Source organism: Asterias rubens, chromosome 15, assembly GCF_902459465.1.
Source record: "Asterias rubens chromosome 15, eAstRub1.3, whole genome shotgun sequence".
NCBI classification, from domain to species: Eukaryota; Metazoa; Echinodermata; class Asteroidea; order Forcipulatida; family Asteriidae; genus Asterias; species Asterias rubens.
The window spans coordinates 8,534,895-8,552,779 of record NC_047076.1 but is presented as its reverse complement, the minus strand read 5'-3'; the positions used below and the strand labels follow the sequence as shown (position 1 = coordinate 8,552,779).

Sequence of the window (17,885 nt, the reverse complement as noted above, 5' to 3'; positions counted from 1 at the left end):
TACACAAAATGGCTATGCCTAGAACACTTGTTATAAGGACACCCGACTTTTTTCCTCCAAGAAGCCTCATTTTGGGTACATTTGGGTGATTAAGAATGATAAAAAGTATCTCAGATTGTTGCAAAATTTCTGATTAAACTTTCACAATAAACTTGAAAACATTGTCTTTTGTTTTTTGCATAGCTAGTCAAGCGGAGTACCAGCTGTTTATCAGGATACAAGCTGGTAGTGGTACGCCAGTAACCACCTGCTTAACGGCCAAGCTAATTGGATGCAGTTGCCCGCTAACCGGTACCCTATGTTATAAAACAACCCGCCCTCTCTCTAAGGGAACTGGTTGATGGACAGACAGACCAACAATCCGACAGCCGGAAGTCCAGACCGAATCTGATGATTGTCGGGTCTTTTTCTTGTCTTTCTCAAAAAGGTGGCAGGCAAGTTTTTGTTCTTGAGATAACGGGGGCGCTGGGAGGGCCTTTGGAAAGTTCATCTGTCGTAGTGTCTATGGATTTATGGGGACAACCCAATATGGTTTATTAATAAAACGAGGGTGACTGCCTCTCTGTATCTTAAAACAAAGCAGAATAGAAGTAAAATATGGAGAGGTACAGAAACATGGGGAGGAGGGTTGGGGGAAACAGGTTGTCTGACATGGTACAATTTATGGCTTGTGTAGCCCCTACTTCAAGAGTTTGCGTTAACATCACCTGCATGTAGCTGATGACACATTTTGACTGTTTGCATAAACTGCAAGTGAGATAAATAAAATGTGGATTGTTGATTATATAAGGCCCCCTAAAAAATCCTTTCAAGGTTTTCCAGCTTTGAAATGATTAAGGAGGGACATGCAGAGCCAAGTTTGGCTGTAATTGGCCCCAGGGACTAGGAGGCACTGAATCCTAGCTTTGCTAGATGCATCATGGTGCACCAGGTCGTATTAGATACTGTTCTCAAAACAAACTTTATTAAAGGGAATATTTAGAAAGGCAAAGATAAACAAAACCATGGACTTTATAAATAAAATAAAATAAAATAAATAAAAATAAATAAATGCCTAAAAAAACAGCAACAACAACAACAACTTTTGAGCAGGTTTTTTCATTAATGGAGAACTTGTTTGTATAAGGTGGCATGAATTGCCGAATTGAATTTCCTCAATAAACATTAGTAATAATGATGCACCTAGGTAAAGTGAAATTAATACATTAAGGAGATGAGGATTGGTTTGAGTAGGGGCTGGAATCCTGGGATGCCCGGATGCTAGGCTTATGTCCCTGAGTGTCCTTTTCCGTCAATAGTGGTTCACTGGCCAAATGCTAAATGTTAAAGGCACTGGACACTATTGGTAATTGTCAAAGACCAGTCTTCTCACTTGATGTATCTCAACATATGCATACAATAACAAACCTGTGAAAATTTGAACTCAACTGGTAGTCGAAGTTGCGAGAGAATAATGGAAGAAAAAACACCCTTGTCGCACAAGTTGTGTGCTTTCAAACGCTTCAATTCAAGACCTCAGCTGAGATCTCGAATTCAATTCAAATATTTTAGTGGAAAACTACTTCTTTCTTGAAAACTACGTTACTTCAGAGTGAGCAGTTTCTCACAATGTTTTATACTACCAACAGCTCTCCATTACTTGTTACCAAGTAAGTTTTTATGCTAACAATTATTTTGAGTAATTACCATTGTGTCCACTGCCTTAAGATAGCCTGAGAACCAGTCAACACTCAAAGTGGTTCAGGTGGCTAGTTCAGTGTTGAACAGAATCCCTATTTAATATGAACTACACATGGACTAGTGACAAACCTTACGGACCAGTGAAATGACATGCTAACTGGACCTGCTGTCGTCACTCAAACAGTTAAGGGCAAACCCTGCAAGAGTAAAGCCCGGTTCATACTTCATGCGAATGCGCGTGCGAAGCGAATGTTGACGTCACAAATTATAACTAATACTTTGCAGCAGTTCAACTCTGCCCAACTCACTTGCGAATATCGCTGCGAAAGGAGAGTTGTGACGTCAAATTTACCTCGCATTTGCAATCGCATTTAGTATGAACTGGGCTTTAATTATGTGGCTTGTCCTGAAAAGTCCAATCCTTTTCTCAAAAGAAGTTAGCTTTCCCCTAGTCAGGACCAAAAGGCTTCAGACGTGCCACCTCTTTAAAAACAAAGCGTACAACCTGAAATGTCAAGTCTGCGTTTAGCACCTATTCTAAGTGACCTGAAGTCAGTGACTCACGTATCCAGGGACCAGACTCAAGGAAATATCCTTGACTATAGGGACCTCTGTGAAGTCAGTTATCGTTTTCCTGCTTCACATCGACACTTCCTTAGCGTCTAGGGACATATGACTGGAGGGGGGCAAGGAAGGAGGGGGGGGGGGGGGGAGACATCGACCAACTGAGATTGGTTATCTGCTAAGCAACAATAGAAACATGGGCCAGTTTCATAAGGTCCAGACAGTTTAACCAGCTTATCAGCCAAAACTTTAATGGAAACACGGCTGATTTCATACACGGGCTAAGGTCCACAGTTAAAACAGCTTACTGGCCAAAATTTCATGAATGTCCCATGCATTATATAGAGCTGTTGTTGAAGTTATAGGAAGGTCTATACATCCAGAGTAATAAGGAGTACCAGGCAAAACTTCAAGGCTTCATCACATACTGCAACTTACACAGTGGGACCTGTGTTATCAGCCAAAATTTGAAGAATGTATTGCATAGCTTGTTCCAATAGAGTGACATGTACACGTACTGTGATGTATTGTTCAAAGGTTTGTAAAAAAAATCTTTTGTCTCTGTCAAAATTATAAGGCTTCGTAGCGCCATGAAGGATCATCCATTGTGACTTTGTTCTTAAAAACCTTTAAGCATGAAAAACAGGCCACCAATCAAAGAAGGCAAAATCATTGTGGCTGGCGAGTACAAGTTTCTGCTAAGCATCAGACTTACAATGTATTGTCCGGACTAATCTTTTTTGTTTAAAATGCTCCCAGCCATTTCATCGAGTCCAAAAGGTTCAACACAAATTCTAAGTTATTTTTTACCACTTTAGATTGGTATCAACCCAACCCAGCCAAAGCATTTACTATGGACCCAAATTCAAAGAGCTTACTAAGAAGAAATACTGCTTAAAAACCACTGCTTAGCAATAATGAGCAGGATACCAGTCACACATTGTACATATGACATCGTACTATGGCTGGTAACCTTATTCTGGTTAGCATAAATTGTTTTGCTTAGCTTATTTTTGTGCTTAAGCAGCTCTGTATGAAATTGGGCTCTGATCGTTACTGTTGCTAGGCAATGTCATTGCTACGTACTCGAAACTCAGACAATTTGTTATGTCGGGAAGTGAGATTGGCTCTGAACTAAAAAAGCTGTGAGGTAGGAACGAGGAGGAACGAAGGTGGGAAATGTAGGTCGCCTGGTGAGGGGGTTAACTCCTGATATAAACCAAGGCCCTACTCCTACAAGTTTCTACCTAGTCAGCCTCAATCACACCTACGGCATCACACCTAGCTTTAAAGGCACTGGACTCTATTAATTACTCAACCAATAAATTGTTTGAGTAATTAATAGAGTCCAGCATACAAACTTACTTGGTAACGAGCAATGGAGAGCTGTTGATAGTATACAAAACTGAGAGAAACAGCTCTCAGTAGTTTTTAAAAAAAGAGGTAATTTCATTTAAGTATTAAAAGACTTCAGACCTGAAGCCCTTTTTCGACTTCTGCTCAAAGCACAAAAATTTATGCATCAACAAGGGTGTTTTTTCTTTCATTGTTCTTTTGCAACTTCCATGACCAAATGAGTCCAATGTTCACAGATTTGTTATTTTATGCATATATATGTTGAGATACAGGTAGTGAGAAAACTGGTCTTTGACAATAACCAACAGTGTCCAGTGCCTTTAACCAATGCTATACTTTAACTAGATCAAAGACACTAGACACTATTGGTAATTGTCAAAGACCAGTCTTCTCACCTGGTGTATCTCAACATATACATGAAATAACAAACCTGTGAAAATTTGAGCTTAATCGGTCGTCGAAGTTGTGAGATAATAATGAAAGAAAAAACACCCTTGTCACACGAAGTTGTGTGCTTTTCGATGGTTGATTTCGAGACCTCAAACTCTAAACTTGAGGTCTCGAAATCAAATTCGTGGAAAAAAAGTCCCTTCAGATGGAGCCGTTTCTCACAATGTTTTATACCATCAACCTCTCCCCATTACTCATTACCAAGTAAAGTTTTATGCTAATAATTATTTTGAGTAATTACCAATAGTGTCCACTGCCTTTAAATGTTTGTTTTTTTTCCCTTTTCAAAATGACTAACCGTTCCAAGTGAAGTCCCTAATTGCAGATAAATGCTGACAGGATTTGCGGGAAAAAGCAGTCATCTATTTCCTACAGAAGTGACTACACAGCCCAATTAAGTGCCATTTGCCCCGTGGGCAAGAGAGCTAAAATACTGGCCAGTTGACGTAGTCAAGTTCAAACTGTTAAGTGTGTTGTGCTACATTAATGTATTCCAAATTGCAAAATATTCCTTGTCGCAAATCACGTTCACTGAAAGAGGGGGCTATTCTGTTTCAAATAAACCAATGGGGGTGCAGATAGGTACTCTGGCCTGCAGGTATTATATTTCCATTACTTAAGATGCTATGTCAGATTTTTGCCCCCAAACATTAAAAAATAGTTTTTTTTTGAGTGAATGGTATTTCAAAGAGTATCACCCACTCTAACGGAAAAAAAAGTTTAACTTTTACTTTTAATGGTCAGGAACCATGACAAAAATTTAAAACGTTTCTTATAAAACACATAAGAATTAGTCACGTGATATATTGTCGGGATCCCGACAAAAACTAATTTTGATCACTTTATTTCACTGCTACTAATAATTGGCGGACTTTTTCGATCAATGGCTCAAATGAAAGCTTGTAACTTTCTCGACCCCCATCAAAATAGCTATTGAATTTTAAATCAAAATTTTTGGGTCAAATCAGCCAAAAATCTGACATAGCATCTTTACTGAACAGTCCCTTTTCTGTAAAATGGCCTTTAATTCCTCATAGTCAACCCTCCTACTGTCTGACCATTCAATATCATCAATGGTTTTGCATGATAACTTAACTATGCCAGCCTGCATTACAATTTGGTGAATATACATGCATAGTACACAGCCAACCCTCTGACTGTTCGGTCAACTATATATCATTTAAACACTAGACATCATACCAGGACAAAACAAAATAGCAAACAATTTTCTTACCACTGCAACGACATCCCCATTGCACCTCCGTACCCGGTAAAGATTTTGATATTTTTGTAGTCGTACTTCGTCCCGATCTTTAGGGGGCTTCCTCTTTTTGAGCTTGTGTAGCTCTACATGCTGAGATTTGATCTTTTTATGACCTAGGAAACACAAAATGGAACAAAGATGTTATTTTAAATCTTACTTTAGATATCAAATAGAAACCACTGCAGCCCAATATTGTGGTCAAACTCGTTGGAGGTAACTAGGGTTTTCTAGATTTGAAACTAGTGTTGGTGGTTAACTCTTTGAAGGTAACTAGGGTTTACTAGATTTGAAACTAGTGTCAGTGGTTAAAAACCCTTTGGAGGTAACTAGGGTTTTACTAGATTTTAAACTACATGTAGTGTCTGTGGTTAAACTCTTTAGAGGTAACTAGGGTTTACTAGATTTTAAACTAGTGTTGGTGGTTAACTCTTTGAAGGTAACTAGGGTTTTCTAGATTTGAAACTAGTGTCAGTGGTTACAACCCTTTAGAGGTAACTAGGGTTTACTAGATTTTAAACTAGCGTTTAAACTAGATTTTAAACTGGTGCCTGTGGTCGAACTCATTTGAGGTAACTAGGGTTTGACCAAGAGCAGGTCATTTACCCTAAACAGAAAAAGTATACATGTAAGTGGAAATAATACAATGTTTATGATTGTGGTTGAACCTTCTAGAGGTAAAACTAGAATTTACCAGGTTTTCCAGCGTTAAAAGGTTCAAATTTAACAAAGTACAATGTACTGAATATACTGCCCTACCGCCTTGTGGTTGACCCTGGTACCGCATGTATGGTTGATCAACTTTCAATTGAGAATTTGAACAGATTACAATGTTGGTAATTGAATCCTTTGGTGGTAACTAGGGATAACCGGTGCTGTGTCTGACTATATTAAACCGCTTACCATCTTTATGGTTGAACCCCCTGGATGTAACTTTATACTGAATGATAATCCCTAGTGTAGTAATGACCGGCCACGTTCCCAGAATCAGCCAGCTGTACCAGCACAGTTCCTGCGATTCCTTCACAAGGAACCGATCGTAGACGTACTGCACCATCCGGAACAACTCCAGGAAATAGTCCGCGCACGTCGTGACGATAGCACCCCCTATGACGCTCGTAGCCAGAATGAATAGATGCCGCTGCCACTTCACCGTGAGCAGTCCGCAGATGGTGCCAATCCCGAACGTTATCGATAGCGGGATCCAGATGATGTCCGGGTGGTAGAAGCGCTCGATGGCGATCAGGATGGCTGCCGAGATGAAGATGCCCATTTGGAAGCCCGACATGAAGAGACCAAAGAGGGTGAAGAGCATGGTGGCCAAGCCGCAGGCCACGCCCGCACCGATGGAGATGCCCACATTAGCCCCAATAGAGAGGGAGCTTTCTTCTATACAGACAAGGAAGATGATGATGGAAGCTAAGATGAAACCAACGAGGAACATGATGGCTTTGAAGCATCTATAACCTGTACCGAGAGAGAAGAAGAAGAAGAAGAAGAAGAAGAAGAAGAAGAATTTTAACTATTAGGTGTCAGGATTTTGTTCTCATTTTGTTTCTGGTCTTGTAAAAGAAATTCCGCTCCAGTAAACATTTTGAGTTACTAGCCTTCTCAAAAACTTCTTGAGGAAAACTGTTGCAACGATCTTGCAAAATGTCTCCGTTCATATGGATAATAATACAAAAACATGCAGTACTTCTTTAAACAACTCTTTTAAGAAAAACCACAATTTTTCTTTTGACAATTTCTTGTCTGTCTTTCATTTCAAACCGACCCTCATTTATCACCTCAAGATTTGATAAATTATGACATTTCTAAAATAATCAAAACAAAGATCCTATGGGAGGCTTAGGCCGCTAAAGGAAGGAATTTTGTAAACACAGGTTTCAAGGGTCGGCTGATTGAAGATGCTTATTTTGACAAAGAAGATTTAAATACTCCTACCAGACTAAAACTATCACGCCCTAATGACAAATTCAGCAAGAATTCCAGCACAAACCACAAAGATCTTCCAGAATTTATAAAAGGTGTCCGACTGGGAACCAAGGGTTATTCGCTAAGCGCGTAAAAGAAATTGTTTTGCAGTTTGCTCTCCTCAAATTTCGTAAGTATATTTTTTTCCAAGGATTCAACAAATGTTGATTTTGGACTGTCTGGGGACTTCCGGCACTGCAAATGTCAAGTCAGAGTCATAAATGGGGACGAACAAGTTACGTCAGTTCTGCAGATTCCTACGTACCAAGCAACATAAACATTATTAAAGGGATTTGGGGTATAGACTTTTATCTTGGTACGGACATCTTGTTTTATCTACCATTGAAACTAATGAAATGGAAGTGAGGCTGTAAAGACAAAATAGCATGGTACCTTTGCATGTATTCAAGCTGGGTGTACAATTAAAGGCAGTGGATACTGTTGGTAATTGTCAAAGACCAGTCTTCTTTACTTGGTGTATCTCAAAATATGCATAAAATAGCGAACCTGTGAAAATTTGAGCTCAATCGGTCATCAAAGTTGGGAGATAATAATGAAAGAAAAAACACCCTTGTCACACAGAGTTGTGCGCTTTCAGATGCTTGATTTCGAGACCTCAAATCCTAAATCTGCAGTTTCTCACAATGTTTTATACTATCAACCTCTCCCCATTATTTGTTACCAAGTAAGGTTTTGTGCTAATAATTATTTTGAGTAATTACCAATAGTGTCCACTGCCTTTAAACCTTTGAGGCCCCTAAAAGGTCCCTGAAAGGTTGGGAAGAACGGATGTTTGTTTGGGTAGATGTTAGTTTCCAAACGCCAGGAGTCGATCGCTACTCGAAAGGATCCGATGTAATCAGTAGTCGTCAAACGGAGCAGCAATACGTAGACTCGCTACCATTCCTTGAGCTTTTTCTCCCTAAGATTTGTTTGTGTTTTTTTGTATGGTAGATACACCGATATTGTGGAGTTTCGCTCTAAAGTTCAGACATTTAGTTTATTTATTTTTATTCACAACCATTAATATACAAAGGGGTCATGTATTGCTGATTTTTAAAGTATATTTCAAGATTTTTAAATATACAACAAAGCAATGCGTATCCACAGAATACAAACTCTTCATCAACTAAAAGGGTATGATTTGTTAAAAACGGTTTATCAATACGGTATTCTTCAGATTAAACTAATCAAAGACTGCCATTACCTATACAAAGGATTCCTGTGTCATTACTGATTTTATCGTATTTTTAAAAAACTCCATTACATTTATTTCAGATTTTTAAAAATTTAAGACCACGAGTCCCTTTGCAGCATACTGTGCGTGTGCATCAGTTTACGATTTCATCAACGCCACGGGTCGATCTGTAAAAACAGTTTATCAACACGTTATTGTTCAAACGAAACCAATCAAAGCCTGCCAGTCCCTAAACAAAGCATTCATGTAGCATTACTGATTTTATCATAATTTTATGAAGCTCCATTATATTTATTTCAGATTTTTGAAAATTAAAGACCACGCGAGTCCTGTCGCAGCATAGGCTACTGTTCGTGTGTATCCAACACCGCTGTGCGCACAGTTTAAGATTTCATCAACGCCACGGGTCGATTTGTAAAACAGTTTATCAATACGGTATCATTCAAATTGTGCCTAACAAAGACCGGCATTAACCAAACAAAGGATTCATGTAGCACTACTGATTTAATCATAATTTTATAAAGCTCCGTTTATTTCAGATTTTTGAAAATTACACACCACGAGTCCCTTTGCAGCATACTTTGTATGTGTACTACACTGCTGTGTGTACAGCTTAAGATTTCATCAACGCCACGGGTCGATTTATAAAACAGTTTATCAACATGTTATTGTTCAAACGAAGCCAATCCAAGACTGCCAGTACTCAAACAAAGCATTCATGTAGCATTACTGATTTAATCATAATTTTATAACGCTCCGTTATATTTATTTCAGATTTTTGAAAATTACACACCACGAGTCCCTTTGCAGCATACTCTGTATGTGTACTACACTGCTGTGCGTACAGTTTAAGATTTCAACGCCACGGGTCGATTTGTAAATCGGTGTATCAATTCGGTATCATTCAAATTAGACCAATCAAAGACTCTCATTACCTAAACAAAGCATTCATGTAGCATTACTGATTTTATCATATTTTTATAAACCTCCATTATATTTGTTTCAGATTTTTGAAAACTACACACAACGAGTCCCTTTGCAGCATACTGTGCGTGTGTACAACACTGCTGTGCGTACAGTTTACAATTTCATCAACGCCACGGGTCGATTTGTAAAACGCTTTATCAATACGTTATCATTCAAACGAAGCCAATCAAAGACTGTCATTCCCTATAAAAAGCATTCATGTAGCATTACTGATTTTATCATAATTTTATAAATTTCCGTTATATTTATTTCAGTTTTTCGAAAATTACACACCACGAGTCCCTTTGCAGCATACTTTATGGTGTACATCACTGCTGTGCGTCAATTTACAATTTCATCAACGCCACGGGTCGATATGTAAATCGGTTTATCAATACGTTATCATTCAAACGAAGCCAATCCAAGACTGCCAGTACTCAAACAAAGCATTCATGTAGCAATACTGATTTAATCATAATTTTATAAAGCTCCGTTATATTTATTTCAGATTTTTGAAAATTACACACCACGAGTCCCTTTGCAGCATACTTTGTATGTGTACTACAGTGCTGTGCGTACAGTTTAAGATTTCATCAACGCCACGGGTCGATTTATAAAACAGTTTATCAACATGTTATTGTTCAAACGAAGCCAATCAAAGACTGCCAGTACTCAAACAAAGCATTCATGTAGCAATACTGATTTAATCATAATTTTATAAAGCTCCGTTATATTTATTTCAGATTTTTGAAAATTACACACCACGAGTCCCTTTGCAGCATACTTTGTATGTGTACCACACTGCTGTGCGTACAGTTTAAGATTTCACCAACGCCACGGGTCGATAGATAAAACAGTTATTGTTCAAACGAAGCCAATCAAAGACTGCCATTACCTTAACAAAGCAATCTTGTAGCATTACTGATTTTATAATGTATTTCGTTTAACGCTCCGTCAGATTTATTTATGATTTTTATACCACAAATGTGGCATCTGAAGAGAAGAAAGAAATACACCAAAAAATGGTGAGAAAATAAAAATGTGTATCTCTTGTATATACAATATCCTTCTATTTCCTTTCAAGTTATCTATTTAATTTAGATTTAATTAAAGCCTGTTTGTGGGTGACAGTAATTCAAACAATTGAAAAACACTATGGGGGAAAAAGCTGTTAACCTGTAAAGGACACTAAAATAAATTATCCGGTAACTTCCCAATTCGTTTGTGCCGTATTGATTTGCCCATACAGTTTGAGCACCGTTCTCCAGTTTCGACCACAGAGGGCGCTTTTTTCTTGTAATTAATTTCTAACTAAAACAACTCATTACTGTGCAAGTTTTACCCTTGACAACTTTAACATTTTATGAAAGTCTACCATAAGTAAATCTGGGGGAAAAGTTTAGGTAGTTGCAGATAACTCGAAAACTAGCGCCCTTTTTGATGATGAATCCCACGGTCTAATAATAACCGTGGAGACAATGCAGCAAATTTGACAGCGTCATTTACTCATTTTCCGAGTACTGGTAGGTACGGTAAGTACTGCATTCAATTTTAGATCGAGCGCAACCTTTTGAAATGGAGAATCCATCCTATATTTATTCATTCATTTTGTATTTATTTTGGGGGTTGGTGGGGGGGGGGGGAGGTGTATGTAATGGAAAATGACCAAGACTTACCTAAAAAAAAAATTGTGCGACAGGTATCTTGGCAAATGTTGTTCAACTGTAATTTTTGGCCTAATGGTAATGTTGCATTCGATTTAACAAAATAATCATTCAATTTAAAATTCATCAAAGCAGCATTCAAATTCGCAGACGCTTCTTGAGGCGGTTGTGTCACGAACAAGAATGACGGTACGCTACATTGAACAGAGTGCTACAGGAATTTGACTCGACTCAAAACAAAATTGAATGGCCGAATTTTGAATTTGAAACGCAGTAACAACTGGAGAGGCAAAACAGCTTGAATTCGAACGCATGAAAATAAAATTGACTGCTCATTTGCAAAATTTGACCAAAAAACCTAAATAATAAAGGAAGCAACTTTTTAACCAAGTGTTATGTTTTACATTGCACAATCCAAAAAATGAGTGGCCAAAAATGAGTTTAAATGAAAAGACACACCCTTCAAGAAACTCCAGCGAACTTGAATGCTATCTCTAATGGATGAATTGTTAAGTTTTTGAGTGGTGAACTTAACGAGTATAAACACCATGCACATAACAAAATTAATGGATTAACTTGCCATTATATTTGTTACTCGTCGAAACTTGCAAATGCTTAAAACAGTTGTTAACTCTTTTCACTGCTTTTATTGTTTTATATTAACAGATTGTTCTTAAACGTCATTATACTCGTTTTGCTAAATTCAATAAATGTTGTCTTACTCCCATTCACAAGAGAAACAAAACGGCGTGTCTTCAGTTTAGATGTAAGTTAAGTTGTTTGTTTCATATTATTTGGAATTGAATACATGCAAACCATTGCTTCCAGTCCATCACCAGCAATCGTTTTCTACATTCGTGTAAGTTGTAGGACGATCAGCGAACGACCATCAAAGGGCGGGTCCTTTCGATAAACTGTTCCACAAATCGTTGGTGAAATCTTAAACTGTGCGCACAGCAGTGTTGTACACACGCACAATACGCTGCAAAGGGACTCGTGGTCTTTAATTTTCAAAAATCTGACATAAATATAATGAAGCTTTACAAAAACATGATAAAATCAGTAATGCTACATGAATACTTTGTTAAGGGAATGAAAGTATTTGATTGGCTTCGTTTGAAAAGTACTGTGTTGATAAATCGATTTTTCAAATCGGCCCGTGGCGTTGATGAAATCGTAAACTGTACGCATAGCAGTGTTAGTGTAGTACACGCGCACAGTATGCTGCAAAGGGACTCGTCGTGTGTAATTTTCAAAACTCTGAAATGAACATAACGGAGCTTTATAAAATTATGATAAAATCAGTAACGCTACATAAATGCTTTGTTTGAGTACTGGCAGTCTTTGATTGGCTTCGTTTGTACAATAACGTGTTGATAAACTGTTTTTTTACAAATCGACCCGTGGCGTTGATGAAATATTAAACTGTGCACACAGCAGTGTAGTACACATACAAAGTATGCTGCAAAGGGACTCGTGGTGTGTAATTTTCAAAAATCTAAAATAAATATAACGGAGCTTTATAAAATTATGATAAAATCAGTAATGCTATATGAATGCTTTGTATAGGTAATGACAGTCTTTGATTGGCTTCGTTTGAATGATAACGTGTTTATAAACTGTTTTACAAATCGACCCGTGGCGTTGATGAAATCTTAAACTGTGCGCACAGTAGTGAAGTACCCAGTAAACGCGCACAGTATGCTGCAAAGGGACTCGTTGTGTGTCGTTTTCAAAAATCTGAAACAAATATAATGGAGGTTTATAAAAATATGATAAAATCAGTAATGCTACATGAATGCTTTGTTTAGGTAATGAGAGTCTTTGATTGGTCTAATTTGAATGATACCGAATTGATACACCGATTTACAAATCGACCCGTGGCGTTGATGAAATCGTTAACTGTACGCATAGCAGTGTTAGTGTAGTACACGCGCACAGTATGCTGCAAAGGGACTCGTGGTGTGTAATTTTCAAAAATCGGAAATAAATATGACGGAGCTGCATAAAATTATGATAAAATCAGTAATGCTACATGAATCCTTTGTTTGGTTAATGACAGTCTTTGTTTTGCATAATTTGAATGATACCGTATTGATAAACTGTTTTACAAATCGACCCGTGGCGTTGATGAAATCTTAAACTGTGCGCACAGCAGTGTAGTACACGCGCACAGTATGCTGCAAAGGGACTCGTCGTGTGTAATTTTCAAAACTCTGAAATAAAAATAACGGAGCTTTATAAAATTATGATAAAAACAGTAATGCTACATGAATGCTTTGTGTAGGTAATGGCAGTCATTGATTGGCTTTGTTTGAATAAAAACGTATTGATAAACCGTTTTACAAACCGACCCGTGGCGTTGATGAAATCGTTAACTGTACGCACAGCAGCGATGTGTACACATGCAAACTATGCTGCAAAGGGACTCGTGGTGAGTAATTTTCAAAAATCTGAAATCAATATAACGGAGCTTTATAAAATTATGATAAAATCAGTAATGCTACATGAATACTTTGGTTAGGTAATGACCGTCTTGGATTGGCTTCGTTTAAATGATAACATGTTGATAAACTGTTTTACAAATCGACCCGTGGCGTTGATGAAATTTAAAACTGTGCGCACAGCAGTGTAGTACACGCGCACAGTATGCTGCAAAGGGACTCGTAGTGTGTAATTTTCAGAAATCTGAAATAAATATAACGGAGCTTTATAAAATTATGATAAAATCAGTAATGCTACATGAATGCTTTGTTTAGGTAATGACAGTCTTTGATTGGCTTCGTTCGAATGATAACGTATTGATAAACCGTTTTACAAATCGACCCGTTGCGTTGATGAAATTTAAAACTGTGCGCACAGCAGTGTAGTACACGCGCACAGTATGCTGCAAAGGGACTCGTAGTGTGTAATTTTCAGAAATCTGAAATAAATATAACGGAGCTTTATAAAATTATGATAAAATCAGTAATGCTACATGAATGCTTTGTTTAGGTAATGACAGTCTTTGATTGGCTTCGTTTGAATGATAACGTGTTTATAAACTGTTTTACAAATCGACCCGTGGCGTTGATGAAATCTTAAACTGTGCGCACAGTAGTGAAGTACCCAGTACACGCGCACAGTATGCTGCAAAGGGACTCGTGGTGTGTAATTTTCAAAAATCTGAAATCAATATAGCGGAGCTTTTTAGAATTATGATAAAATCAGTAATGCTACATGAATGCTTTGTTTAGGTAATGCCAGTCTTTGATTGGTCTAATTTGAATAATACCGTATTGATAAACCGTTTTACAAATCGACCCGTGGCGTTGATGAAATCGTAAACTGTGCACACAGCGGTGTACGTTGTTTACACACGCACAGTAGCCTATGCTGCAAACGGACTCGCGTGCTCTTAAATTTTCAATAATCTAAAATAAATACATGGAGCTTTATCAAATTATGATAAAATGAAATCTTAAACTGTACGCACGGCACAGTGACTTGTCACAGTATATGAAGCAATTTTAGGGGGACTCTCGGTCTTAAATATTTAAAAATCTGAAATAAATACCAGACAGCTTCATAAAAATATAATAAAATCAGCAGAACTAGATGAATCTCTTGTGTACTGAAAGGGAATAGACCAGTCTTTGATTGGCCTTAACTTAAATGATAACGTACGTTCGTGTTGAGAAGTTTTGCAACGTGGAGAGTGATACGTATGTACCCCTGCAGTGGGTCCGATCGACTCGCAACAAGACAAATTCTGGACGGACTTGGTCAAGTCTAAAAGCGTTCTTACCAGTGTGGTTATTTCGGATCCTTTTCACGTGTAACGATCGACTCCTGGCGTTTGGAAACTAACATCTACCGTTTGTTTGAGCTGGTTAATAAGTTGACATTTTGGAGGCAACACCTGTACCTGGTATAATCTGTCCAGGGTGATCTACTGATGGTGGGGGAGGGGGGGGGGGGGGAGTGATGACAGAGTCATTCAAAAGTCCAGGTGGAGTGGGTAAGACTTGATGATTGACGAAAAAGTCTTAACAAGGTCTACAATAAATGTGAGGGGGCTTTATAACACCTGACCATGCCTTCTAGGCGCTGCCCAGATACCTCCGAGTCCCAGATACCTCCGAATATCCAGGTTACGCACATAAGTTTGAAATTCAGAAATGTAGTCCAAATGACAAATGAGATGGTCATGGTGGAAAACTTTCATTGAAATATTATTGCCTGAAATGCAATTAATTTTTCATCTTGCAGAGTGCAAAACCCCATGATTGAAAACAGCGAGTGGACCTTTTTCGCCTTCACTTTTTTTCTCTCGACTTGAAGTCCAATTGAGCTTAAACTTTCACAGGTTTGTTATTTCATGTAACATACAGTATGTATAATATGTTGAGTCACCACATCAAGTGCTGTCCGTGTCTATTTTGTTTTTACTGTGAAAAGAATTTCAAATTAAAAGGATCTACATGTGAGTTAACAGCACAAATATTGAATGATGTTTGAATTGTCCATTTTTTGGCATTGTGAAATGGAATGGTCCAGATTTCACCTCGTTATTATATATTCTGCGACAATGCACCCATATGCATCCAATATTTGTACTTATTATCTCTGACCCCTAAATTATACATTTTGGAATATTTTTACTCTGAAGTGTTCTTTAAAAGTGGGTCGAGACGATCATTCTTACATCAAATCTTGCACTATTCCTTTAACAAAGTGACTAATGGTGACTGGTGTAGAATCGTGCACAGTCTGAGAGTACACCTGATATGTATTGTTTATGGCATAAATAACCAGATTGGAAACTCTGACAAAAACCGCAAACCCCTTAGAGTGGGGGGGGGGGGATGGGTACCGTACCCCAACCCCCCTAATAGTGGTTTGTGTAGGAGGGGTGAATCACTAGACAACATAAGGTACTATGACTAGAGTACCAGAGGGGGTTCAAATTGGGGGTATGACCCCAGTCCTCACATGGGTTTTGAGGTTTGTTTATGACTGGTGAATTGGTGGAGCTAATATGGGTACCATGGGGGAGGGGGTAGTAGTATGACTCAAGGGTCAAATAAAGGTTCTTAGAAAGCAAGATTTTGACTTGTTGGGGTCGGCTTTGGGGTAAAATCTTTCCAACCAAGAGTGTAAGAAGTTTAGTTCAGCACCATGCAACCTAGGCCCAATTTCATAGCACTGCTTAGCAGCCGATTTTGTGCTTACTTTGCAATTTCTATTTCATAGCGCTGCTAACCGTAAGCACACGAAAAGGCATGCTAACCTTCCGGTGCTTACTGCACGAAAATAAATGACGTCACAATGCAAATCCACGGTAAACTCGCAATATGGCCGCCGAATTTTTCTGCTACAGTAAGCACGCAAATTTGCTTACCGTTAAGCAGCGCTATGAAATTGAGCCCTGGCTTGATCATGGGGGAAAAATCCACAAAACTGCCAGAATTGTAGCTCAAAATCTTTACTGGACCAGGACTTTGTTTCCCAGATTTGAATCAAAATAAGAGCACAGTTTTACTATCTCAAATGTTTTATTTAATAACAAACTCAAGATAAGATTTGTCACCAGACTCCTGTTTAATGGGCGATACTCTTGCAGGCCGAATTGACAGATATTTTTTAGTCTCCAACTCAATATTTGAACATCATCCTTTTAAAGGGTCTATGTAACTTTTGTAGGACAAAAAACACAATGTCCACAGATTTACACTAAACTTACACAGTTTGAAGATGATGATGGTAGAAAGCTTCCCTGAAAATATTACGTGCTGAGGTGCTGCAGTTTTTGGGAAATGAGTAAAACAATGTCATGAAAATAATTTTTGTCTCATGAGACGAAAATTATTTTAATAATTTACAAACGTATTTTCATGACATTGTTTTACTCATTTCCAAAAACTACAGCACCTCAGTAAGTAATATTTGAAGGGAAGCTTTCCACTATCATTACCTTCAAACCTTGTAAGTTTAATGTTAATCTATGGACATTTTGAAAAGGTACCCAAATCCTTTAAGACAAAGATGTTAAATTGGAGAAAAAACAAGACCATCGGACTTGTCCTGTCTTGAGTTTACTGGCCCAACACCGAAATCACTGGCCTTCAAGCTCTGATGCAAGGTGAAGGCCAAGCAGGAGCTGGAGCCAAAGTTATAAGTTTGAAAAAGGCCCTTGAACATCAAAGATGGTAGGCTTATAGTCTTGGTGCAAGACATTCTAGTGGAATTGGTAAAACATCTTAGGGCATTACCAACAGATAGAGAGCGTTTCTGCAAGCCGCGATCCCGGTTGTTTCGAGTGCGGTGTGGTGGGGTGATCTGAAAGTTTGTCAACAGCGCCTGCTATCGTTTGATAGTAATGTGCAGGCCAGAAAAAGTGGAGCGGGGCATCGCGATAGTTGAGTGATAGTGAAATAACAACGTCTTGCAACATGACTACAAAGATGGAAGTGTGTCAGATAAAATACTTGAGAGAGTGTGATACCAATAAAATCTAAAGATGGCGATGATGGACAGAGACAAAAGTACAAACGAGAAGAGAAGAACATCTGTTCCTCAGATGCTGATGCCAGCAACACAGAACACTGTCCTGAGAGTTGGCCCCAAGATGTGGCACTGAGCGAAGAGGATTCGTGAGAAACATCAAGATGCAGGAATGAGATGGAGGCCGGACATGGCGCTGGGGCAAGGTTGGGATGCGGCGCTGAGGAAGTAGAGATGGGATGAACTTTCCATCACTTGGTCTTTGCTTGTTATGGTCAAAGGTCAT

General features: G+C 38.4%; 1 protein-coding gene across 1 annotated transcript in view; it reads right to left on the bottom strand.

Annotated features, from left to right (window-relative positions):
* LOC117299949 (transmembrane protein 198-like) overlaps positions 1–17,885 on the bottom strand; it is a 66,380-nt gene that overhangs the window by 5,326 nt on the left and 43,169 nt on the right. The window contains exons 3-4 of the mRNA XM_033783565.1: positions 6,215–6,778; positions 5,285–5,427 (exon numbers count right to left, since the gene is read on the bottom strand). Coding sequence (XP_033639456.1) covers positions 5,285–5,427; positions 6,215–6,778 — 707 coding nt within the window. The remainder of the gene's footprint in view (positions 1–5,284; positions 5,428–6,214; positions 6,779–17,885) is intronic.